At 44.7% G+C, this 26,601-nt stretch overlaps 1 protein-coding gene across 5 annotated transcripts in view; it reads left to right on the top strand.

Annotated features, from left to right (window-relative positions):
* The window catches only part of TBC1D8 (TBC1 domain family member 8), a 159,053-nt gene that overhangs the window by 31,900 nt on the left and 100,552 nt on the right, over nt 1-26,601 (top strand). For 2 of the 5 annotated variants that reach the window (XM_073564225.1, XM_073564222.1), the window contains 3 exons: nt 17,124-17,234; nt 21,653-21,771; nt 25,284-25,512. In XM_073564225.1, coding sequence (XP_073420326.1) covers nt 17,124-17,234; nt 21,653-21,771; nt 25,284-25,512 — 459 coding nt within the window. Of the gene's footprint in view, nt 1-17,123; nt 17,268-21,652; nt 21,772-25,283; nt 25,513-26,601 lie in introns of all 5 variants that reach the window. The other 3 variants (XM_073564224.1, XM_073564221.1, XM_073564223.1) reach the window with 2 other exon arrangements.

Genomic DNA, 26,601 nt, shown 5'->3' with positions numbered 1-26,601 from the left:
TCTGCGGGTGGAGGTCGGTGCCGGAGGCTCCATTATTCTCTATGTGGAGTGTGGCTCTGCGGGTGGAGGTCAGTGCTGGAGGCTCCATTATTCTCTATGTGGTGTGCGGCTCTGCGGGTGGAGGTCAGTGCTGGAGGCTCCATTATTCTCTATGTGGAGTGCGGCTCTGCGGGTGGAGGTCGGTGCCGGAGGCTCCATTATTCTCTATGTGGAGTGTGGCTCTGCAGGTGGAGGTCGGTGCTGGAGGCTCCATTATTCTCTATGTGGAGTGCGGCTCTGCGGGTGGAGGTCGGTGCTGGAGGCTCCATTATTCTCTATGTGGAGTGGGGCTCTGCGGGTGGAGATCGGTGCTGGAGGCCCCATTATTCTCTATGTGGAGTGCGGCTCTGCGGGTGGAGGTCGGTGCTGGAGGCTCCATTATTCTCTATGTGGAGTGCGGGTGGAGGTCGGTGCTGGAGGCCCCATTATTCTCTATGTGGAGTGCGGCTCTGCGGGTGGAGGTCGGTGCTGGAGGCTCCATTATTCTCTATGTGGAGTGCGGGTGGAGGTCGGTGCTGGAGGCTCCATTATTCTCTATGTGGAGTGCGGCTCTGCGGGTGGAGGTCGGTGCCGGAGGCTCCATTATTCTCTATGTGGAGTGCGGCTCTGCGGGTGGAGGTCGGTGCTGGAGGCCCCATTATTCTCTATGTGGAGTGCGGCTCTGCGGGTGGAGGTCGGTGCTGGAGGCTCCATTTTTCTCTATGTGGAGTGCGGCTCTGCGGGTGGAGGTCGGTGCTGGAGGCTCCATTATTCTCTATGTGGAGTGGGGCTCTGCGGGTGGAGGTCGGTGCTGGAGGCCCCATTATTCTCTATGTGGAGTGTGGCTCTGCGGGTGGAGGTCGGTGCCGGAGGCTCCATTATTCTCTATGTGGAGTGTGGCTCTGCGGGTGGAGGTCAGTGCTGGAGGCTCCATTATTCTCTATGTGGTGTGCGGCTCTGCGGGTGGAGGTCAGTGCTGGAGGCTCCATTATTCTCTATGTGGAGTGTGGCTCTGCGGGTGGAGGTCGGTGCCGGAGGCTCCATTATTCTCTATGTGGAGTGTGGCTCTGCGGGTGGAGGTCGGTGCTGGAGGCTCCATTATTCTCTATGTGGAGTGCGGCTCTGCGGGTGGAGGTCGGTGCTGGAGGCTCCATTATTCTCTATGTGGAGTGGTGCTCTGCGGGTGGAGATCGGTGCTGGAGGCCCCATTATTCTCTATGTGGAGTGCGGCTCTGCGGGTGGAGGTTGGTGCTGGAGGCTCCATTATTCTCTATGTGGAGTGCGGGTGGAGGTCGGTGCTGGAGGCTCCATTATTCTCTATGTGGAGTGCGGCTCTGCGGGTGGAGGTCGGTGCCGGAGGCTCCATTATTCTCTATGTGGAGTGCGGCTCTGCGGGTGGAGGTCGGTGCTGGAGGCCCCATTATTCTCTATGTGGAGTGTGGCTCTGCGGGTGGAGGTCAGTGCTGGAGGCTCCATTATTCTCTATGTGGAGTGTGGCTCTGTGGGTGGAGGTAGGTGCTGGAGGCTCCATTATTCTCTATGTGGAGTGCGGCTCTGCGGGTGGAGGTCGGTGCTGGAGGCCCCATTATTCTCTATGTGGAGTGCGGCTCTGCGGGTGGAGGTCGGTGCTGGAGGTCCCATTATTCTCTATGTGGAGTGCGGCTCTGCGGGTGGAGGTCGGTGCTGGAGGCTCCATTATTCTCTATGTGGAGTGTGGCTCTGCGGGTGGAGGTCGGTGCTGGAGGCTCCATTATTCTCTATGTGGAGTGCGGCTCTGCGGGTGGAGGTCGGTGCTGGAGGCTCCATTATTCTCTATGTGGAGTGCGGCTCTGCAGGTGGAGGTCAGTGCTGGAGGCCCCATTATCCTCTATGTGGAGTGCGGGTGGAGGTCGGTGCTGGAGGCTCCATTATTCTCTGTGTGGAGTGCGGCTCTGTGGGTGGAGGTAGGTGCTGGAGGCTCCATTATTCTCTATGTGGAGTGTGGCTCTGCGGGTGGAGGTCGGTGCTGGAGGCCCCATTATTCTCTATGTGGAGTGTGGCTCTGCGGGTGGAGGTCGGTGCTGGAGGCTCCATTATTCTCTATGTGGAGTGCGGCTCTGCGGGTGGAGGTCGGTGCTGGAGGCCCCATTATTCTCTATGTGGAGTGTGGCTCTGCGGGTGGAGGTAGGTGCTGGAGGCCCCATTATTCTCTATGTGGAGTGCGGGTGGAGGTCGGTGCTGGAGGCCCCATTATTCTCTTTGTGGAGTGCGGGTGGAGGTCGGTGCTGGAGGCTCCATTATTCTCTATGTGGAGTGTGGCTCTGCGGGTGGAGGTCGGTGCTGGAGGCCCCATTATTCTCTATGTGGAGTGCGGTGCTGGAGGCTCCATTATTCTCTATGTGGAGTGGGGCTCTGCGGGTGGAGGTCGGTGCTGGAGGCCCCATTATTCTCTATGTGGAGGTCGGTGCTGGAGGCTCCATTATTCTCTATGTGGAGTGTGGCTCTGCGGGTGGAGGTCGGTGCTGGAGGCCCCATTATTCTCTATGTGGAGTGCGGCTCTGCGGGTGGAGGTCAGTGCTGGAGGCTCCATTCTCTATGTGGAGTGGGGCTCTGCGGGTGGAGGTCGGTGCTGGAGGCTCCATTATTCTCTATGTGGAGTGGGGCTCTGCAGGTGGAGGTCGGTGCTGGAGGCTCCATTATTCTCTATGTGGAGTGCGGCTCTGCGGGTGGAGGTCGGTGCTGGAGGCCCCATTATTCTCTATGTAGAGTGTGGCTCTGCGGGTGGAGGTCGGTGCTGGAGGCCCCATTATTCTCTATGTAGAGTGTGGCTCTACGATTCGTGACCCCCGTCACGTGACGAGGGGGGCCCACAGAGTCTGAACTGCCCCGGGCCCTGGCTACCCTTAATCCACCCCTGGATAGGAGGGACCACCGTTTAGGGATCACCTATTGCATGCTATAATGCAAGCTATAAACAACCAAGAAAAAGAAGCATGCAAGAACACAGGGATCACCACAAAATACCCCAAAAAATATAAATTTTTATTATGCGACACAATTCACAACATTGCAAACACTTTAAAAACCTTTAAAATTGCAAACAAGCAACAAAAATGAGGGTCTCTCCACAATAGATAATTACTCACGATATATAGGCACTATGAAGAGAAACTGATAATAATAATCTTATTAGGTCACAACTATAATACAGTATATAAATAGAAACCCCATATAGTATTTTCCTGGAAATATAGTGCAAGCTTTTATTAGTAGCCTCCTCAATGGCAAAACAACTACCACATAATACCAAATATACAGTGGGGCAAAAAAGTATTTAGTCAGTCAGCAATAGTGCAAGTTCCACCACTTAAAAAGATGAGAGGCGCCTGTAATTTACATCATAGGTAGACCTCAACTATGGGAGACAAACTGAGAAAAAAAAATCCAGAAAATCACATTGTCTGTTTTTTTTTCATTTTATTTGCATATTATGGTGGAAAATAAGTATTTGGTCAGAAACAAGCAATCAAGATTTCTGGCTCTCACAGACCTGTAACTACTTCTTTAAGAGTCTCCTCTTTCCTCCACTCATTACCTGTAGTAATGGCACCTGTTTAAACTTTTTATCAGTATAAAAAGACACCTGTGCACACCCTCAAACAGTCTGGCTCCAAACTCCACTATGGTGAAGACCAAAGAGCTGTCAAAGGACACCAGAAACAAAATTGTAGCCCTGCACCAGGCTGGGAAGACTGAATCTGCAATAGCCAACCAGCTTGGAGTGAAGAAATCAACTGTGGGAGCAATAATTAGAAAATGGAAGACATACAAGACCACTGATAATCTCCCTCGATCTGGTGCTCCACGCAAAATCCCACCCCGTGGGGTCAGAATGATCACAAGAACGGTGAGCAAAAATCCCAGAACCACGCAGGGGGACCTAGTGAATGAACTGCAGAGAGCTGGGACCAATGTAACAAGGCCTACCATAAGTAACACACTACGCCACCATGGACTCAGATCCTGCAGTGCCAGACGTGTCCCACTGCTTAAGCCTGTACATGTCCGGGCCCGTCTGAAGTTTGCTAGAGAGCATTTGGATGATCCAGAGGAGTTTTGGGAGAATGTCCTATGGTCTGATGAAACCAAACTGGAACTGTTTGGTAGAAACACAACTTGTCGTGTTTGGAGGAAAAAGAATACTGAGTTGCATCCATCAAACACCATACCTACTGTAAAGCATGGTGGTGGAAACATCATGCTTTGGGTCTGTTTCTCTGCAAAGGGGCCAGGACGACTGATCCGGGTACATGAAAGAATGAATGGGGCCATGTATCGTGAGATTTTGAGTGCAAACCTCCTTCCATCAGCAAGGGCATTGAATATGAAACGTGGCTGGGTCTTTCAACATGACAATGATCCAAAGCACACCGCCAGGGCAACGAAGGAGTGGCTTCGTAAGAAGCATTTCAAGGTCCTGGAGTGGCCTAGCCAGTCTCCAGATCTCAACCCTATAGAAAACCTTTGGAGGGAGTTGAAAGTCCGTGTTGCCAAGCGAAAAGCCAAAAACATCACTGCTCTAGAGGAGATCTGCATGGAGGAATGGGCCAACATACCAACAACAGTGTGTGGCAACCTTGTGAAGACTTACAGAAAACGTTTGACCTCTGTCATTGCCAACAAAGGATATATCTCAAAGTATTGAGATGAAATTTTGTTTCTGACCAAATACTTATTTTCCACCATAATATGCAAATAAAATGAAAAAAAAACAGACAATGTGATTTTCTGGATTTTTTTTTCTCAGTTTGTCTCCCATAGTTGAGGTCTACCTATGATGTAAATTACAGACGCCTCTCATCTTTTTAAGTGGTGGAACTTGCACTATTGCTGACTGACTAAATACTTTTTTTCCCCACTGTATATCCCACTGATAATGACCACTTCACAGGGCCAAAAGCAATAGACCCAGAACAATATAGGTTGGTATAAAAAAGCAGATATGTGGCTTAAGAATCTTACTAAGCTGTGAGAGAATAAAAGTAATGGTCAAAGGGAGGAACCATTTACTGTGACATAGAAGAAACCTATGTCACCAGCGTCTCTCTCAAATGAGGGGAGAGAAACATAGTCCATACAACCTGTACACTGAAGTTTGCCTGGTAAAGTGCCTTTAATGGACCCAAAGACATGGTGATAAAAATAGAGAGTGGTGAAAAGCGACAAGGGCAAGGATAAGCCCGACGTGTGTCGCCAGAGAATCTGGCAGCCCCTGAGGAAGCCAGATTCTCTGGCGACACGTGTCGGGCTTATCCTTGCCCTTGTCGCTTTCCACCACTCTATTTTTATCACCATGTCTTTGGGTCCATTATAGGCACTTTACCAGGCAAACTTCAGTGTACAGGTTGTATGGACTATGTTTCTCTCCCCTCATTTGAGAGGGACGCTGGAGATATAGGTTTCTTCTATGTCACAGTAAATGGTTCGATATGACACCAGACACCCAATGGGCGTGTCTTATGGGATAGATATATAAAATAATAAATGCCCTAAGCAGCTTCCGGTTCTAACAACTTCCGTCCAGTTGTAACCGGTGACGTCACTGCACACCTCTTTCCATGTTAACCCTCAACACACCACTCCTCCTCAACACACACACTCCTCTCACCTTTCACCATCTCCACTCACGTCCACTCACTCTTTCACTCCACATACGACCCTTTCTCTCACTCCGTCTCTCATACTCACGCCGTCATCACCGCTGATCCACGATCCCCGACATCTTCTTCCGCCGGCGCCATTCTGGATCCAGACGTCCTCCACGCCGGCGACATGTTCTTGCAGCGACGCCATTTTGGATCGGCGAAATCCCGCGATAGTCAAGATGGCGTCGCCGCAAGAACATGTCGCCGGCGTGGAGGACGTCGGGATCCAAAATGGCGTTGGCGAAATCTCGCAAGATTTCGCCGACGCCATCTTGGATCCCGACCGCATCCACGCCGGCGACATATTCCTGCAGCAACGCTATTTTGGATCGGCGAAATCCCGCGATACGCAAGATGGCGTCGCCGCAAGAACACGTCGTCGGCGAGGACGACGTCGGGATCCAAAATGGCGTCGGCGAAAACTCGCGAGATTTCGCCGATGCCATTTTGGATCCCGACGTCGTCCACGCCGGCGACATGTTCTTCCGGCGACACCATCTTGATTATCGTGGGATTTCACGATACTCAAGATGGCGTCGCCGCAAGAGCATGTCGCCGGCATGGACAACGTCTGGATCCAGGATGGCGCCGGCGGAAGAAGATGTCAGGGATCGTGGAGCAGCGGCGATGACGGCGTGAGTATGAGAGAAGGGGTCGTATGTGGAGTGAAAGAGTGAGTGGAGATGGTGAGAGGAGTGTGTGTGTTGAGGGTTAACATGGCAAGAGGTGTGATGCTATCGCATCCTCCCGATGCGATAGCATCGGGCCATAATCTAGTGTGTGTGTGTGTATGTATGTATGTATATGTGTGTATATATATATATATATATATATATATATATATATATATATATATATATATATATATATATATATATATATATATATATATATATATATATAAAACACACTGCACAGATGAAATCCTCGTCTTTGGCTGCTGTATCCAGCTGCAAGATGGATCTTGGCATGGAGTGCTTCCTTCTTCATCTTGATTTGCCATTGAAATTGGCTCTTTCCTTTGCTTTTGCTTGTGAAGAAGAAGAGAAAGGTGGAGAAGACGTCGTAGTCGCTATTGGCAACACCCCATCGTTGAAGTCCGAGAGAGCCATGGAGCCTACCACTCCTTGTACTCTGAGCTGCGTAAAAACCTGGAGAAGTTTTTCTAGTACACGAGAATGTCGGAACAGAGCTTTGATGACTTGCTGCAACGTATCCAAGGATCCATCACCAGGCAGGACACACAGCTACATCAAGCAATTCCTGCTAAGGAATGTCTGTTGTGACCCTGAGGTATGTAATTTTGAAATAAACAAACACATACCGTTATTATTTTATAAAAGCCATGCACTTAATTTTTTTTTTTTTCCATTTTCTGTTCGGCAGATTCCTGGCTGCCAGAGAGACTTTATCATCTCTACATTTTCAATTCTGGATTGGAGTGTCCATGCTTTCTGGGATTGTTGGAGACATCTGCTGTGCTTTGTGATGTTCTGCATGAAGAATTCCTCCCACAATGGAACTCTGGCTAGAAAATGCTGCAAAATTCCATGACATTTGTGGAAGGCAAACACATTCGGATTATGAAACCTGCTGGAAGTGGATCCGAGTATTTCAATTACAAAAGCTCTGACATGGGCCAACGTTTGTATGATAATGATTTTAATTTTTCACAGCCACGACCTCTTCCAAACATTGAAGGACCGCCAATGCCGTTTGTTGTGGTTGGGGATGAGGCGTTTCAAATGTGTGCCAACCTCATAAAACCATACTCAAGTCGGGACTTGAATCACACCAAACTGATTTACAACTACCGACTGACAAGGGCATGAAGGAGTGTGCCTTTTGGATTGCTGGTATTTAAATGGCGCATTTTGGGAACGGCTATCAATCTAAAAACTGAGACAGTCGATGAGGTTGTGAAAGCGTGTGTTGTTCTGCACAATTACATCCTCATGAAAGAGCGACACCACTTACAATTTGATGAACCTGTTACTACCACATTGCAGGATTACCAAGATCACCCACTGAGGACTACAGTGGACATTGCCCAAATGAGGGATACATTTGCTGCCTACTTTGTTTCTGGTATTGGACGTGTGGCATTGCAAGACGAAATGGTTTAAGCTGCTAAGTAAAATGTAGCTGTAATGTTGGTTATCTGTACGGTTTGCTGACTTTAATTCTAACACCTTCTCAGTAACTTTAATAATAAACACCTTTACTGTCAGGGTATCGTCACACTTGGCGACGCACCAGCGATCCCGACAACGATGCGACCTGGTAGGGATCGCTGGTGCGTCGCTACGAGGTCGCTGGTGAGATGTCAAAGTCAGATCTCAATAGCGACGCAGCAACGATACGGAACGATACAACGGTCGTTGGGACCGTCTCTCAGACCTGTAGTGTTGAGGTCATTCGTCATTGTCCCTGTCAAACACAGTGATGCATGCTGGCCAGCGGGACACCAGCGATCAAAAAATGGCCCAGGACATTCGAGCACGATCAGCGACATCGCAGCAGGGGCCCGATCGCCACTATGTGTCACACGTAGCGAGGTCGCAGGCGAGATCTCGCTAGCTGAGACGGGGGCTTAACACCCGTTAATATTTCACTCAACGATACACACATGTTTAAGTAAAGAGATAAAGAAACAGATATTGTGAACCAAAATAATTTTTATTAACAACAAGAGGAAATTTGACAAATAACGAAAGGGAAAAAAGAGCTTTACTTTTGGGATTTGCGGGAGGGAGTTACATTGTGGATCTGGGGGGTGTTGGGCTGTGATGGTTGGTTAGGAGTGGTCGGGGAAGTTGTTACAAGGGAAGTGGCAGTCAATTGGAGGATTGTTCAGTCTGAAGTACGCATGCATATCGAATGCATGCGTACACATATCCTTGCGTTTCCATAGACAGTAATGCGTTTTTTGACGCACTCATCTGCATGTGCATGCCTGCGCATATTTGACGCCTCAAAAAATGCCACATGTTGCGTTTGCCATGCACCGCCGCACGCCGCAAAATGACGCATCCGCATGCAAACGCATTTCCTGCGTACACCACATTAATAATAATAGTAATAATAATATTTATTTCTATAGCACTGACATATTCCGCAGCACTTTACTTTTCAGAGGGGACTTGTACAGACAATAGACATTACAGCATAACAATAATCACATAGATTATAACAAATACCAAGAGGAATGAGGGCCCTGCTCGCAAGCTTACTATCTATGAGGGAAAAAGGGGAGACACGAAAGGTGGGTGGTAACAGTTGCCCTGATTGTATGGACCAGCCATAATGTTAAGTGTGTAACAGTACAGAAACAGAGGGCTAATGGATGCATAAAGCATGTGGGAACATGATGCGGTGAACCTGGTTATGGTAAAACTTTTGGCTGTGCCACACAGGGATAGATTAGGTTAATATGTTGAGGCGATAGGCCAGTCTGAATAAATGCTTTTTCAGGGCACGCTTAAAATTGTGGGGATTGGGGACTAATCGTATTGACCTGGGAAGTGCATTCCTAAGAATTGGCGCAGCACGTGTAAAGTCTTGGAGACGGGAGTGGGAGGTTCTGATTATTGAGGATGCTAACCTCAGGTCATCAGCAGAACGGAGGGCGCGTGTAGGGTGGTATACTGAAACAAGGGAGGAGATGTAGGGTGGTGCTGAGCCATGGAGGGCTTTGTGGGTAAGGGTAATAAGTTTTTATACTGAATTCTGGAGTGGATGGGTAGCCAGTGTAACATAACATTAAAGATATGTACGCATGACGCATGCGGATCAAACGCTGCGCACAGATATGCAAATGTGAAACCAGCCTTAATCATTTAAGAAGGGGCTGTTGCGTAGTGGGCAGTCCTTTCAAAAAGAAAAACTACTAATTTCTTCTGTTCCCCACTGATCCTGCTCAAGCTGCCAGCCCAGGATATAACCACTGCAGCCAATCAGTGCCCTCAGTAATCATATGCCATGCTACTAGCATCAACAAACAGCACTGAGCCATAGTGCTTGTAGGTGGCGTACCTGACCATTGCAGCCACCGATTGACTGTAGTGGTAATGGGATGGCATCTTGTCAGTGCTTGGATCGGTGAGGGTCATAGCCCCATTTTTTCCTCAGACCTTACTGGAGCAGTAGTTGGGTATTTTCAGACGTTATTATTTATTCTGTGACGCCTTCCTCTCTGGATAATCTCAGTATATAAACATAGTTGGCCGCCGGTCCTGATGTCTGCCTTGTTGTTCACCAGCGCTGAATGAGGAAGTAACGCGCTATGTGGAGTTTCCTGTGGTGTTTCTACTGATCACATAGTATTTTAGCGCACATAACATTCTCCGTGAGAGAAGAGATCACACTTTTTATATTACCAGGCTTTTATAAAGTGTAAATTGTTAATATTGCTGCATTATTTTTCTCGTAAATTTCCTATGTTCCATAATGTAAAGAACTCCACTACATATTCGCGTATCCTGCCATATGTTCTTGTGAGTGCATGACTCAATATCTAAAATATTCTGCTGAGAATTGGCAGCGGGAACCCAATTGATCAGGTAGTGATGACATAATGGGTTTACATTGTAAGCCATATATATGCCATGTATTTAGTCATAAACTAGTATGATCTACATCATGTTTTCTGATTCAAGGACCCAGGTGATGAGCAAACCACTTGTGTCACATTCAGGGCTGTGGAGTCGGTAAGCCACAGTTGCGACTCCGACTCCTGGATTTTATCAGGCTCCGACTCCGACTCCTTCATAAATGGCCAATTCATAACAACAAATTTACTGTTGTAAAATATTAAACATCGTGCTTATTCAGTTTCTCACCATCATATAAGTAATCAGACCACTTAGAGCAAACACTACATTTATTAGAATACAATTAGAATATAGCAAATAACTTTTATAAACTTTTCTAAACTGTAAGTAAATATGCAATAAACACTTTTATGCAGTTAATAAGAAGAAATCTATAAATTTGTCCTCAGAAAAAGTATTGCCTCTGTCAGATCCTCCTTCATGGATGCCCTCAAATCTGATCTAATTATTTTGAGAGCAGAGAACAACCTCTCTACACTAACTTGTGTTGGTGGCAAAGCAGTAACCACTCGGGCAACATCTCTGACAATGTCAGGATACAGAGGAATCGTTGTTGCACTGTTATTTTTGATGAACGGTCAAATTTCTCAATTTCTTTTAGTGCACATGAAAAATTCTGCTGAAATGTACTGGCTGTGTTCCTTGATGGGGATGACTCTTCTTCTATGCGGGAACGCTTTGCACGGTCCATGTGATCCAAATATTTTTCGAAATTAAATTCTTCATCAGTTGATGATGAGGGTGAAGATGTGGCAGGACGACCAAATTCTTCTTGTTCCTCCTGACTGTTCTGCAACCCTTTCATCCTTACTGCTATTTCAAACAGAGCTTCTTTTACTTTACTTAGCTGTTGATCATCTAGAAGAATCCGATGCATTGGGTCTACATAAACAGCTGCCAAAAGAATGTTATTTTGTAATAGTAGCTCCTCTCTCCGTTTCATTGATGTAGCAATGCCACTTGCAATTAACCCTCCTCTTTGGGACAGGCGAAACATCAGGTTCTTCCACTCCTGTAAGAAAATACCTGGAGTTAAGTCCTCTGCTTGTAATTTTTTAGTCACTGTAAATGGGTGCTCTAGCAATTTTTCCAGCTCAGTCACCTGATTCCACTGACTTTCATTTAGCGTCAGTTGAGGGTTAGCCATGTCTACAAGAAAGGTTTTCAGTTCAACCAAGCGCTGAATCATTAAGTAAGTACTGCCCCATCGTGTGGCTTGATCAATAATTGCCCCTTTTCCAGCACGTCTCTTCAAAATTGAGTCAACTTTAGGGCTTCTGGCAACAGTAGCCAATTTTCTCACCTTGCCAATCAGTGCAGCAGCATGTCCTTCTTGCAGACTGTCTCTTATAGCCAGCTGTAGCGTATGCACAACACAGCGCATGTGATGAATGAAAGAACATATTGACACAGTTTCAACAAGATCATCTAAACTATCATGTTGCTGTTCATCTGAAGCAACTTCAGTTTGCTCCTCAGTTACAATACTGTGTTCCTCTATTTCAAACATTTCTGTGGACCCAGAATGTTCTTCTAGCTGCTGGTCACCATCATTACTCTCATTCATTAGCTTAATAGTACTTATCATATTTGAAGCATTGTCAGTTACGACAGAAAGAACTTGCTCTTTTTTAAGTTCATAGTCTTGCAGAACCTTTTCCACCAAGACCTGGAGAAACTCACTGGTGTGATGAGCTTTGGTGTCTTTTACTGCCAATGTCTTGGTAACTATTTCATTTTTGTCACAAACAAATCGGACATTGATGGCAAAATAGTTCACTCTGTGACGTGTGCAGGCATCCATTTTAAGAAACAGAAAGCGTCCCTTGAGAGTTTTTTTAAGTTCTTCCTTTTGTTTAAAAGCTTCTTCGATTACTAATTTTCTAATACTCTCTCTCTCCAGAGAAACACCAAGCTTGCGGGCCATTTCCCCATTCAGACACACAAAAGCTGGTCGTGAAAATAATGAAATAGGCACACTATCCTTAACAACAAGCTCTATGATCTGTTTTTTAAATGTATCTACTGTCATTGTCACAGTAACTTTGTCACTGACAAAATATCTTGCAACTGATGGCTGCAAAGTTCTCTGCTCCTTTGTTTGGCTGGAAGAGCTGGGCACTGGTTCATTGGTTTGAATGCAGTCTTTCTCATCCACTGCTTTCAGTACTTCTGGATGAAAGCGCTGTAAATGTCTCTTTAGATTAGAAGCTCTGGTAGGAGCATTTTTATCTTTGCCTGAATATGCACTCATCTTGGCTTCACAGCATTTGTTTTCGTCTGGATCATTTGTCATACACTGACAGACATAATATTTTCTATCTTGAGTGATGGTGAAATGTTCAAATACAGCTGATTTAATGTGATGCTTCTTTTGACATTCTCAGGTTTTTAATTCTGCATTCACAATCCAAATGACAATTGTTTTTCCTAAAAACAATTGTACAAAATTATTGCCAGGTCGTACAACTGATATAGTGGTCAGTAATACTGTTATTATTCCTCATGTACTCACAGTTAACTGATGCAAAGTTTGTTGAAAGGATAATACTTCTTACAGTCTTCCTCTTCTGAGTAGCAGGCAGCTGTGAGATGCTTGGAAGACGCACACCTAGTATGATCTAGTCTAGAGGAGGAGCTTTACTACTAAGAATTTGCAACACATTTTCACTTTCAGTTTCATACATTGTAAGTAGGGGGGTTGGGGCAGCATGAGGTTAACCAAGTATAAGATTAGATAAGGGCAGTGGAGAACAGTGACACACAAGAAGTAAGAAATGTCTCTATCTCCAGCAGAACTGCTTATCACTGTTGTTCATAGTTTGATAGAACATATATATTTGAGTAACATTTATAAAATTCATATGAAAGTTCAATTATGAAATATTAATACATTTTTTTTAAAGCTGGAGTCGGTACATTTCTACCGACTCCGACTCCAACCAAAACTAACTCCGACTCCACGACTCCGACTCCACAGCCCTGGTCACATTGGCCATCTCACCTTCCCAGCAATGAAGGCCCTGCGCTTGGTGGGCTGCTGTAAGCTTGTAGCCCCTTATGCTTAGTTCTCACCATTCAAGAGATGATTTCCTTCTGATGCGGCTGTGATGTGATGCTTCTGTTGGCTGTACAGATACGCAATATATCAGAGCTATTAATCCAATTATCGGAAGATGTTGCCTGTGTCACCAGGCCAGAGACATGATGCACAATTGGCTGCCTTCTCTTACATAGAAGCATACCTCACCAGTCAGCCATGTGGCAGGCAGGCGCCAGGCTGATTATATTACACAGTAAATAGAAGGAAAGCTCATTGCAGGACGCATTGCATGCTGAAAATAGCTGGGTGTTGTAGCATAGTTTACAAATGACTTGGAAGCTTCTTAAATGGCGATCAAAATGCAATTTACCCCATGAGTTGTGATGTTAAGCATTTCACAGCATGCATATTTGTAGAGGCATAAAGATCTACATATAAAACATCTGTTGATGTGGATCTCTCCAGGCATACATTGCAGGAACATAAACTAATGTGTATATTCTATGTAAATCATCCATAACAATAAGGGCCCCTATACACACTACACAGATGTCGGCCGAACGTTCGTCAGGTCTCAAGGTCAGGGGTGATTCGGGGAGGCTCACATATACAGTTAGACTGTCGACCGATATCAGTGGATTCCTACATTAGTCTAATGTGTATGGGGGCCACTAGTATAGGTCCCATGTGACAGTATTGGGGCGACAGGGTACTTCACCACTTCTAACAAACCTTAAATCAATGCGAGGTTGTGTTCCCAGTGTAAGGCTGTTGTCCCACGTTGCGTTTTTTAAGCGTTTTTGCCGCGATTTTCGGCGCGAAAACGCTTAAAAACGTCATACTGAACGCACCCCATGCATTCCTATGGCATTCCGCACATGCTGTGCTAATGCTGCGTTTTTTTCCGCTGCGAAATCGCATCGCGGAAAAAAACGCAGCATGCTCATTCTTTTTGCGGAATCGCCGCGATTCCACACCCATAGGAATGCAGGAGATCCAAAGTAAGCAAAGTGAGCGGCTCATGTGCAGATGGTACCCACAGTCTGGAGGAGAGGAGACTTTCCTCCAGGCCCTGGGTACCATATCCCTGTAAAAAAAGAATAAAAAATGGTGTTATATTCACCTTCCGGCGTCCCGCGCAGCCTTCCCGGGCCTCAGCGATGCTCATGTTTCCAGTAATGCTTTGCGAGTCCTTTGATGACGTCGCAGTCCTGCGATACTGTAGCGGTCCCTATTCCTCGCGAGACCGCTACAGTAACGCGAGACCTCAAGTCTTCAAAGGTCTCGCAAAGCATTCCTGGGAACGGGAGCATCGCTGAGGCCCGGGAAGGCTGCGCGGGACGCCAGAAGGTGAATATAACCCGATTTTTTTAAATTTTATTTATTTTTATTATTTTTAATATTAGATCTTTTACTACTGATGCTGTGTTCAACGAGTGTGACCAACCTGTCAATCACTTTCCAAGCGATGCTTCAAATTGCTTGGAAAGTGCTTGAATTCCGCACGTGAAAATCGCGGGAAAAACGCAATAATAACCGCGCAAAAATCGTGAAAAAAACGCGCGTTTTCTGGGAAGGAGTCCGGTGTTAGTGTCCATTTTAAAACGCTACGTGGGCACATAGCCTAAAGAAGGATCAGACATGATTAATTTCTACATGCCCGATGCTCTTGTTGTGACGAGACACACTGACACTAGAGGTGTCCTCTCTTTATTGGACCAAGCTTCCATCTATATGGGGGTCATGAAGAATAGCGTCTAAGGTCTATGGCCACTTTTACACTTGGCAGTTTGTAGCTGAAAATGTATCCGAACGCTGCTATAAATATTGTGCTATGTACAGTAGATAAAGCGAATATAACTAATATTCTCCTGACATGCCTATTAAAATTCACAACCACTTAAGATGTTACATGAGATCCAGGCCTTGGGTTACATCGGAGATAAGGTATGTGCACACGTTGCGGATTACCCTGCGGATTTTTCCACCCGGATTTTGCTAAATTCGCAGGTAAAATGACCTGCGTTTTACCTGCGGATTTAGTGCAGAATTTCTGCAGATTTTGTGCGGATTTCGCCTGCGGTTTTAGGGCATGTACACATGCTGCGGATTCACCTGCGGATTTTTCAGTGCGGCTTTGCAGGTAAAGTGACCTGTGGTTTACCTGCGGATTTGCCTGCGGTTTGACACCCGGACAATGGAGCAGGTGTAAAACCGCTGCGGAATCCGCAGAATTGACATGCTGCGGATTTAAAACCGCACGGAAAAATCCGCAGCGTAGGCACTGTGGTTTTGAAATCCCATTGGCTAACATGGTACTGTACTATGTCTGCGGGACTGCTGCCGATCCGCAGGGCCAAAAACGCTGCGGATCCGCAGCAGAATCCGTAGCGTGTGCACTAGGGTGACCGCAAAAAATCGATGTCGGAATTTTGCCCGTCTGGACCCCACAAAACGATTCCCCTTTCCAGATATTGAGATAGCCAAAATTTGAGCTCGATCAAACGACGTTAACCCGTGCCGCTCGTCGCTCAAAGTTTGAAAAAATCCAAATTGAGGTATTTTAAGATTTAGGTATTTTGCATAGTCTGTTTGACTATAAAGAATGTGACAACAACATTGCAGAAATAGCCCTGACCAAATTTTCGAACCATTTGTGGTATTTGAATGCAGAGTTGGTGGGATTATCGTTTTTTGATCCCACCATTACAGACAATGAAAAGTTGTTAATGGCTAATAAATTGCTCAGTAGCACAGATGAACCATCAGAGCACGCTAGGGTTGAAAATCCAAAAGTTAGGAAAGAAAAATTAAAAGAGGTAGGAAGTAACCGACTTTAACGACCTTCTGACAAAAGATGAAGAACAAAAGCAATATGTCCTGCAAGTTGTAAGCAAATGCCGAGCATTATATTCTGACGTTTCAAAAACTACTTTAACAGAAGCTCTAGAATAGATTAGATAACTATGTAAAATTATCAACTCATGTAGGTTAGCGTGCTCTGATGGTTCATCTGTGCTACTGAGCAATTTATTAGCCATTAACAACTTTTCATTGTCTGTAATGGTGGGATCAAAAAACGATAATCCCACCAACTCTGCATTCAAATACCACAAATGGTTCGAAAATTTGGTCAGGGCTATTTCTGCAATGTTGTTGTCACATTCTTTATAGTCTAAGAGACTATGCAAAATACCTAAATCTTAAAATACCTCAATTTGGATTTTTTCAAACTTTGAGCGACGAGCGGCACGGGTTAAAGTCGTTTGAGCTCAAATTTTGGCTCTCTCAATATCTGGAAAGGGGAATCGTTTTGTGGGGTCCAGACGAACAAGATTCTGACATTTTTTCCCCCCCATATGAGATTCGGTCACCCTAGTGTGCACATACCCTTACATCTGCGGATTTCGATAATGGAGCATGTGAAAACGCTGCGGATTCCGCACAAAGAATTGACATGCTGCAGAAAATAAACCGCAGCAAATCTGCGCGGAATTTTCCACAGCATGTGCACAGCGTTTTTTATATTCCATTGGTTAAAATGGTACTGTACACCGCAGCAGAAACTGCAACGTGGGCACATACCCATACAGTCTGGTTCTGAGACTTCTGTACACGCCCAGTGTGATCATGTAACCAATATGTTCTGTTGGAGTATTTTGTTAAGACCAGTTCCTGTTAGGTGTGAAATGAAAGATACAAGTTTAATAATGTTGTAAGAGTTTACTAACCTACACAAGTAGTCATTACTGTTTCTTCCAATAGGTCGCCTGGTGGGTGCTCTGGATGCTGTACTGGATTCCAACGCCCGAGTGTCCCCATTTCGGATACTACTACAAGTCCCTGGGTCACAGGTTTACTCAAGCATCGCTTGTGGTGAGTCAGAGGTATACTGGGCCCTAGCAATTGGTGAGTCTACATCCAAAGCATGTCGTGTAACTGCATGACAGTGGATGTTACGGTAACCGAAAGTAACAGTGTTGTGTGCAGTGTTACACCGCTAATGACACCATTGACTAACGCAAACCTTTAAAAAGAAAAATATTGACGTTCAGTACATACAAGGCAAAGAAAGGAATTGTTCTAAAATAATGAACTGTTACTGTCCAAACCAAAGCCACTCTAAGGGGTCTCTGCTAGGAGCGTGATTCATGACGTCACTTCCATACAGTCGCCTCACCACTGAGGCCAGCGACTGATGAACGGGCAGTTGATACTGTTCTATAAATAAAGTCCTAAAAGCAGATCTGTCACCAGATTTCACAATACAAACTGTACATACAGTATTTATACATTCTTAGACCTGATGAGACTGGTGGTATATTTGTATATGATAATCCACGTCAGAATGCTTGTATATTCCTGATATTTATATGACGATTTTATGAGCCCAGCTGTAGAATGAAATGGCTCACGACTCCGGACTTATATATTCTCTGCCCACGCAGCCTGACGGACAGTTGCAGCTTGTTCTCAGCAGTGTGAGATTCCAGCAGCAAGAGGGACGCTGAGAAGCAGTCAGGCAGGCTAGGTGGGCAGTGATTAAGTTAAGCGGTTGTACAGCTATTCTGATATGTATTTTTAAAATAAATACACCAGCCTATCCTGTTTGATAGGTCTGTTTAATAATGTACACATTTTATATTGTGAAATTAGAGATTTTCTTTCTGTCTTCTGTTTTGTTGTTATGTTTTGTCATCTACCTCTGAGCAACTCCCTTATTGCTGATACTGACATCATCTATCTGGTACAGGCTGAAACAGAGAGCATGATCTTATAATGGCATGTCTTGGAGATGTTTCCGTCTCCCAGGAATCTGTATGAACAAGGAAGTCTCTTCTGCAGACCTCATATCAGAAGCCTCCTGCTTGGCTATGCAACCTGGGCATATGTCCTGCTGTTTATCAGTAACTATAAGGGTATGTTTCCACGCTGCGTTGGAGCAGCGCTTTGGACGCAGCGGAAAGCCCGCTCCACCCAAAGCGCTGTCCCCTTTTTTACGCTCGGTGATAATGCACGTGTTCATTTAACACATGTGGAACCACTGCATCGTATCCATAGACTGGGCTATTTATCTTGCAGAGACGGAGCGTCTCCGCAAGATAAATAGACATGCTGCGGTCTATAAAGACTCGCCGCATGTGCGGTTTCGTGGTTGTGTCACCTGCGTGTTTGAACGCATAGTGGAGAAGGGATTTCATAAAATCCCCTCCACTATGCTGTAACATCGGAACGCTGCGGCTGTACGCAGCGTCCAATCCGCAGCAAATCCTGCGGTATTACGCCACGTGGAAACATACCCTAAGAGAAAGCGCTAAAGCATATACCGTAATTTGTCGTTTATATCTAGAGGTACAGTGTAAGGTTAGAAAGCACTGGACTCTGTAGCACCCAGGAGGATAGTTTAAGGAATTTGACTTCCTACCATAGCCTTGTACTTACAGGATTGTTCAATAAAAATATTAAAAATGAAAAGATACACAAGTAGACTATTGTATAGCAAGATTACCATTTTAATGCCTGCAGCTCTCTAAGACCTAGATATCTCCATGGCTACAGAGTACAAACATGTCCTGTCCTGGGTAGTCTGATTCTCTCAGTCCTACTCCGTTCCATGTTGTTTTCCTTGGGGCTTGTGCAGATGACAATAGTCTCTCATCTGAGAGAATTTGGCTGATTATGCAAATTACACTGATCAAATTCTGGTCAGAGTGTCCTCATAGTACAATCCAAATTCTCAGATGAGAGAATGGGGGCACACTGAGGAGAAGATGGAGAACAAAATTTCTCCATCTTCTCCATTGTGTGAGTGTGCTGAAATTGGACTGCACTCAATGATTTCCACGCACTCATTGAATTGCATGGCCGAGTGCAAACAAACTTGGGCGTGCTGCGATTTTGGACCATCTCGGTTCATAGAAAAATATGGCCCCATAGACTAACATTGGTCTGAGTGTGATCCAATGTTTTATCGGGTCACACTTGGACCTTTGTCTGCATGAGCCCTTATTTGCACATTTCAAATGTATATTGCAGATAAGTGGGCGGAAGGAAGGATGACTGCAGGGTAGAGCTGGGAGAATCAATTAACAGGACAGTGGTCCAGCGGCCAGGTCTGTATTCCGTGAACGCTGGACAGGAGGCCTGTGAGCTGCCTCTTACCTCACTGCATGCTTCGCTCTTATTTTCATTAACCGCAGTGATTACGTGCATATAATCCAAAGAGGGGCCGTGTATGCAGTCAGGTAAGTAGCGATGGGTAAAAAGATTTGCGCGGCTCCTGTCTCGCTGCTCGCTGTCATGAAGTACTGATGCGGTTGCCGATCCAGGGTCTTGCGTAGCTATTCTTCCATTGCTACTGCAGGGTTTTTTTATTTTGTGTTTTGTTTCTATGGTGACACCCAACGTTCATAGGAGCTGCAGAATGGTCTGAGGTCTACTACTTTTTTTTTCTTGTGTATTCGGGGAGTAGACTTCTTCCCCTTTTTTTTTTTTTTTTTTTTTTTTTTTTTTTAATATTAGTGATACTTTTATTTCTTTAGAGTAGGAGTGGAAATGATTCTAGCTTATAAGGTTTTTTGTTTCCCTTTTTTTATTTGTTTAAATAGTAAACATTGTCACATTGTTGTGTTACCTTTTCAAGATTTTCCTGTTTCTGAACTCCTTATCCTTCGGCTGCTGGCTGTCTTTTTGGAAACAAATGACAGGCACACAACCACTTTTCCTATTAAAGCTTTTACTTTTGTTTAGACTTTTTTGCAAACCATAGAATACGGCTGCACACTGTATGCACTAAGATATATGCAAACATTGAATATGTGACATTTAAACTACATTACTGCTGTATGGATGACACTTATAAAGTGAAGGTACTTGCTGCACAAATTGGCCAACCATAACAAGGCAATCTTTTCCTGATGAGACCCTAGATCTAATATTTGTCAAACATGCGCCTCTTGGGCTAATAGCCAACAAATATAAAGAGTAGGTAGGATCCAGCCCTTATAGGCTAAGTGCACACGCTGTGGATTGGTCTGCAGATTTTTCCGCGCGGATTTGGTAAAATCCGTCGGTCAAAAGACCTGCAGTTTATCTGTGGATTAGCCTGCGGTTTGACACCTCTACAATGTAGAAGGTGTGAAACCGCTGCGGATTCCGCACAAAGAATTGACATGCTGCGGATTTGAACCCGCAGCAAATCCGCATTGAAAAATCCGCAGCATGTGCACTGCGTTTTTTGTTTTTCATAGAATATAATGGTACTGTACAACGCAGCAGAAACTGCAGGGCCAAATCCGCTGCGAAGCCGCAGCAGAATCTGCAGCGTGTGCACATACCCTAAGAGTGCTCAGCCAAATTCGAAAGTGTCACCACCTTCAATAGTATAGTGCAAAAAACTGATGAACACATCCTAACAGAATGAAGCAAGTGTGAACAGGTGCAAACTGCTGTGACTGCATAATATACAAACCAAAGAATACAGCAGCACTAAAATGTATGCCAACAGTGAAAATGTGAAATTTAGACGGCTCTGCTGCCTACTCTTTGGTTTGTATATTATGCAGCCATGGCAGCCTGCAGCTGTTCATTTCAACTTTATTCTGTTAAAGGGAATCTGTCACCCCTTTTTTGAGATATCATATAATGATATCATTCAATTGTGTGTCACATAAGGATTCTCTTAGTACTTTTGCTTCCCCCTGACAACGCACCTTTCATGCATAAATACCTTTTATATATTGGTTCAGATGTATGTAAACTGCCGCTGTCCGGTCCGCTGGGCGGGGCTTATTTACATGCTCCCCCCCCCCCCTGTCTTGCTCTACGCATTTCTTCTTGTGTAGAGCAAAACAGGGAGGGGGGGGAGCAGGTGAATAAGCCCCGCCCATCGGACCGAACAGTGGCAATTTACATACATCTGAACCGATATAAAAAAGCGATTTATGCATGAAAGGTGCGGGGTCAGGGAGAAGCAAAAGTACTAAGAGAATCCTTATGTGACACACAATTGAATGATATCATTATATGATATCTCAAAAAAGGGGTGACAGATTCCCTTTAAGTCGGTTTTTGATTTTTTTTTTTATTTTTTTTTGTAGACCTCTTTTTACAATGAATCTCCATGATAACCGTGAATCAGCTGTAGACTTTATTTTGCTTTAGAGAGGCTGGGGATAACGGATTTTCCAAGTGATTTTACTGATTGACTTTTTATTATTTAGACCTTACATAGACTGTATTATTTAGACCTTACATAGACTGTAGGAATACAGCTTCCATTCTGTCTTTACCAGGAGCCACCATAGAAGAGATTCTCCAGCACTGGGAATGGATAGAACAGAACTTGCTCCACACTCTTTCCGTGTTTGATAACAAAGATGACATAGCTAACTTTGTAAAGGGAAAGGTTAAGGTAAGGGCTACTGAATATTTCAATTTAATTTACTTTGCATGTCCATAAGGTTTTCATGCAAAGGCTTGGATGCATTGTCTTTTGTACCGAAATATAGGTAGCCACACACATTTCGGACAATTTCTGCTCCGTATTGGGTGATATGTCAGCTATTTATGTTTAAAGGGAGTCTGAACTCTCCTTTATGCTACCTTCTCTGAGGGCATCATAAGGTATATTTTGATTTCAACATTTTGGCTGTTATATGTGCCATTGTGCAGTAATTGTTAAAATTTGACCTTTTTTTTTTAATTATAATGCTCACGTGTGATATCCATAAGCTCAAGAACCATTGTTGTTCATGAGCGACTTGTTCTCCCCACCTTATTCCTCTGATTAACATCCTTTTCCATTATTATGCTTTCGGAGGAAACTGTCATGTAGTGTCTGGAGAGTGGGGGACCCCATTTCTCGTGAATAAATGGGATGCATGAGCTTATGCCAATCTTTAAAGGGAATCTATCAGCAGGTTTTTACTATGTCATCTAAGGACCGCATGAGGGAGGGGTTAAAACACTGAATTCAGCGATGTGTCACCAGTTGGGCCATGTGCTGTTGTTTACTTAGGCTATGTGCCCACGTAGTTTTTAGGTGCTGCGGATTTCTCCCTGTGGATTTTGTAAAATCCGCAGGTAAATCCGCAGGTCAAAAGACCTGCGGATTAGCCTGTGGTTTTTGCCCTGCGGTTTCACACCTCATAATGGATAAGGTGTGAAACCGCAGCGGATTCCGCACAAAGAATTGACATGCTGCGGATTGTAACCCGCAGCAAATCTGCGCGGAAAAATCCGCAGCATGTGCACTGCGTTTACCATTGAAAACAATGGTACTGTACAATGCAGCAGAAACTGCTGCAGACCCGCAGGGCCAAAACCGCTGCGAATCTGCAGCATAATCCGCACCGTGTGCACATAGCCTTATAATGAAGGTTTTAGCACTAGGACTTTATCACTGCTCAGACTACCTGCCTCATGCCAAGTCATCCAACTCTCCCCCCTCCTCTGATAAGCAGCTCACTTTCAATAGATAATGTACACCGAAAGCTGTGGTGTGGGTGAGGTTAGCTTTCTTTAGCTCTGCTACATCTAAATCTAAAATCTCTGCTTGTCAGAACTTCTGTACTCAGTAAACGAAGTGCTAAATCTTTGGAATCAGGGTCTCCTTTCCTATATTATGCTGCTCTCTGATGAGGCAGCAAAATCCTGCTGACAGATTTCCTTTAAAAAGGGGCGTTTTAACAGATACACTTTATGGTTTTTGATTGCTTCAACTTATACAATTTAAATTTAACAAAAACGACAATACAGGCTTATGTCAGAGATACAATGCTTTTATCAATATGATTGTCTTCTGCTGCCCTTTATAAAGTAGTCTAATGGAAGTGAAAGATTCCCTTTAATATGTGGCAAATTTTTTGTTGCTAAAAATCGTTCTAGTTTAAATGCATAAGAAACTTATGTTATTCTCCCATTCCCTAATACTTTACTTGTGCACTATTGGTTCTTTTTTTTTTAACACAGGACTGAAAAGCTTACTGAAGGTGCTATTTAGTTTTTTAAACTGATGGTGTTCTTCATAGTAGTTATTCCATCTATCTACAACATTAATGATAATTTGCTGATCATTAGGAGTCCCCAGATATGACATTCGCCGATCAGCAAATGTGGCCTATGAAGTGTCCTATTTGCATGAAGTGATGGCAACTCTTGTGCCACATTGCTCCATTTATTGTTATGTATGACTGCCGCATATAGTCAAATACAAAACATGCAAAGGAATTGCTTTATTCAAGTGAGGGACTTTATGGCCCAGTTTTGGGAATCTTTGGGATTCCAACTATAGGCGATAACTTGCTAAATGCACATTTAGTGTCTCCCACTCCCACACTACATCCTCATCCCGCCTTCTGTTTGCGACCCTCAAAACTCTGTTCTGGGACCCCTACTCTTAATCTGTACCTTTTACCTTATAAAGTCCCATGGCTTCCACTACCATCTATACACTGATGAGACTTGGATCTACCTTTCTGGGCCTGACGTCACCTCTCTGCTGTATAGAATTCCAGAGTGTCTATCAGCCATATCCTCCTTCTCCTGTCACTTCATAAAACTCAATGTGGACAAAACTGAACTCCTCATCTTTCCTCCATCTCACCTAACCCCCATACCCGATTTGTCTATCACAGTTAATGACACCACACCCTAGACTCTGCCCTGTCCTTCAAACCATACATCCAAGCTCTTCTTGCCTCCAGAATCTAGATCAACCCTCAATCTGTTAAAATATCCATCTCTCCACGCTATGCCTCCACTTCTCCCCTCTGCAAATCCCTTCATTGGCTCCCCATTCCCCAATGCATCCAGTTCAAGCTGCAAACGCTGACCTACAAAGCCATCCATAAGTTGTCTCCTTCTTATACCTCACAACTAATCCCTGTTCTCTTCCAACACACAACCCCCAGTCCTCCCAAGACCACCTTCTTTCCTCCACACTCATACATTTCTAACCCAATCACCTTCAAGGCTTCTCCCAAATATCCCCCATCCTCTGGCATTATGTGCCACAACACATCCAATTCCGCCACTCGGAACTTTCAGACAGAACCTGAAAACCCATCTCTTTAAAAAAGCTTACAGCCTGCAATGACACACCTCAATTCAACCCGAATTACCTTAACCCCCCCCCCCCCCAACCTACTGTCTTCTTTTCCATTATCATGTAGAACATAAGCCCGCAAGGGCAGGGACCTCTCCCCTCTGTACCAGTCTCTCATTATTAGTTTCTTCACTCCAATGTATATTTGTATTATGCATGTTATTGATGGAATCAATGGTGCTCTTAAAATAAATAATAAGTTGCTAACTCCCTTTTTAAAGGTCTGGTCAAAAATTTGAAAAACATGGCTGCATTCTATCAGAAACAGCGTCACCCATGACTATAGGTTTTGTGTAGCAACCAAGGCCCACTGAAGTGATTGGAGGAGGTCTGCAATACCAGGCACAAACCATGCTCGGAAAGCAGTGGCCCAACACAATGTACCAGATGAACATTGACAAAGCCTATCGATGTCAGTAGGCTCGGCCAACGATCTGATGATGTGATAGGAGAGAATGCAGAGTCTGGCAACTGCTTATTCCCCTCTCTATTAAGAATATAGCAATTTTTTTTGGTTACATGGCTACTCGGGGATAGTTTGCAGTAAAGCCCCATTTGCTATAATGAATCTGTATGGCATTTCCTTGCACATTTCATGGGTAGGAGCATTTCTCTGCAGGGAAAACTTGAAAAAGGATATGGTGCTTGATCAGTGCTGCATCCTCTTCACCTCCACAATTGGTGCACCCCACAGACTATAAAGTGATCTAAATACATTATACTTTTAGTTTGAATAATTATTCAGTACTATTCACTGCTATTATTATATCACTATTAAAGGGCTCATGACCATGTTCTCCCTTCTACATTTACCGCAGGGTCTTATTGCGGAAGAGACCAGCAGCAGGTTGGCCGAGCAAGAGGAAGATCCTGAAAAATTCCGTGAGGGATTGGTAAAATTTGAGAGCAGGTTCAACTTCCCAGAGGCTGAAAAGCTGGTCACATTTTACTCCTGCTGCTGCTGGAAGGGTAGAGTGCCACGCCAGGGTTGGCTGTACCTGAGCATCAATCACCTTTGCTTCTATTCCTTCTTTCTGGGAAAAGAATGTAAGTCACTGGAGCTCTGTTCACGGTTTGCTTTTAAATCTCAAGTTATGATATACATTAGAGTATGAAATGGTAGCATAAAAATCCAAAAAGTGGCCCGCATTGACTAGTATGTTAAATGATGCTAACTTTCTTTTTATTTTATTTTCTTTTTAAAGCTGCAGCTTAAGTTTTCTTACAAGAATTTCGATGCTTCTAAAATTTATTTTGGCTAACATTAATTCTTTCCTTTTATACACAAAATATTTTAGCTGCCACACACCCCAAAGCATATGAGACTTTAAGGGTATGCTGATCCGTGGCATCTTGAGCAACTAAATTCTCCTGCTGATCCTTGAAGGAGATATGTTGATGCTTGCTTGGTATCCCTAACCAGTCTTGCACGGACAGTGAGAGATTTTGGATTTTACAGATCTTGTCCTATTTCCCTTTAACAAGTGTTTCTTAGGCCGGTTTCATGTCTCTAAAACACAAACTGTGGTTGGTTCGAGATACCTGGCCCATAAATTGCGTTTCCTGACCTGAGCAGCTGCTTCATAGTAGGAGTTAGCTCAGGTCAGGAGACCCAGTGATAAAGCTGGATTTTGTGATCAGAGCAGGGTCTGTGTATCATGAACATATGAAACTATTGTGAGGCTGAGTTAACACCTGCAGTGTGAATTCTATTATGTTCCATCTTGGAAACAAAAAAGAAAGACGAAATTGGAGGAGTGCTAAATTTGTTGCAAGTTTTAAGCCCCCGTTACACACTGCGATATCGCTAGCAATATCGCTGTAAAGTCATCGATTTTGTGACGTTGCAGTGATATTACTAGCGATATCGCTGCATGTGATACTTACCTCCGACCGGCTCCCCCGCTGATTATCGCTGATCGCGCGAGAAGCTGCTGGACCATTTCTCGTCGTCAGCTTCCTGCTGTGACGACGAGCGATGCGTGGAGCCGGGCGGGAGGACGCAGGATCGCCGCGTCTGACAGGTAAGTAGCGATCCCCGTCCCCAGCGATGTCGCTGGTGAGATCTGCCTGAGTGGCAGCTCACTAGCGACCACCCAGCGATTCACCAGCGATCCTGAGCACGTCATATCGCTG

This window comes from Dendrobates tinctorius, unplaced genomic scaffold, assembly GCF_039654945.1.
Source record: "Dendrobates tinctorius isolate UK_male_01 unplaced genomic scaffold, ASM3965494v1 ptg000437l, whole genome shotgun sequence".
Taxonomy (NCBI): Eukaryota; Metazoa; Chordata; class Amphibia; order Anura; family Dendrobatidae; genus Dendrobates; species Dendrobates tinctorius.
This window is presented reverse-complemented; position numbering and strand designations above follow the sequence as displayed.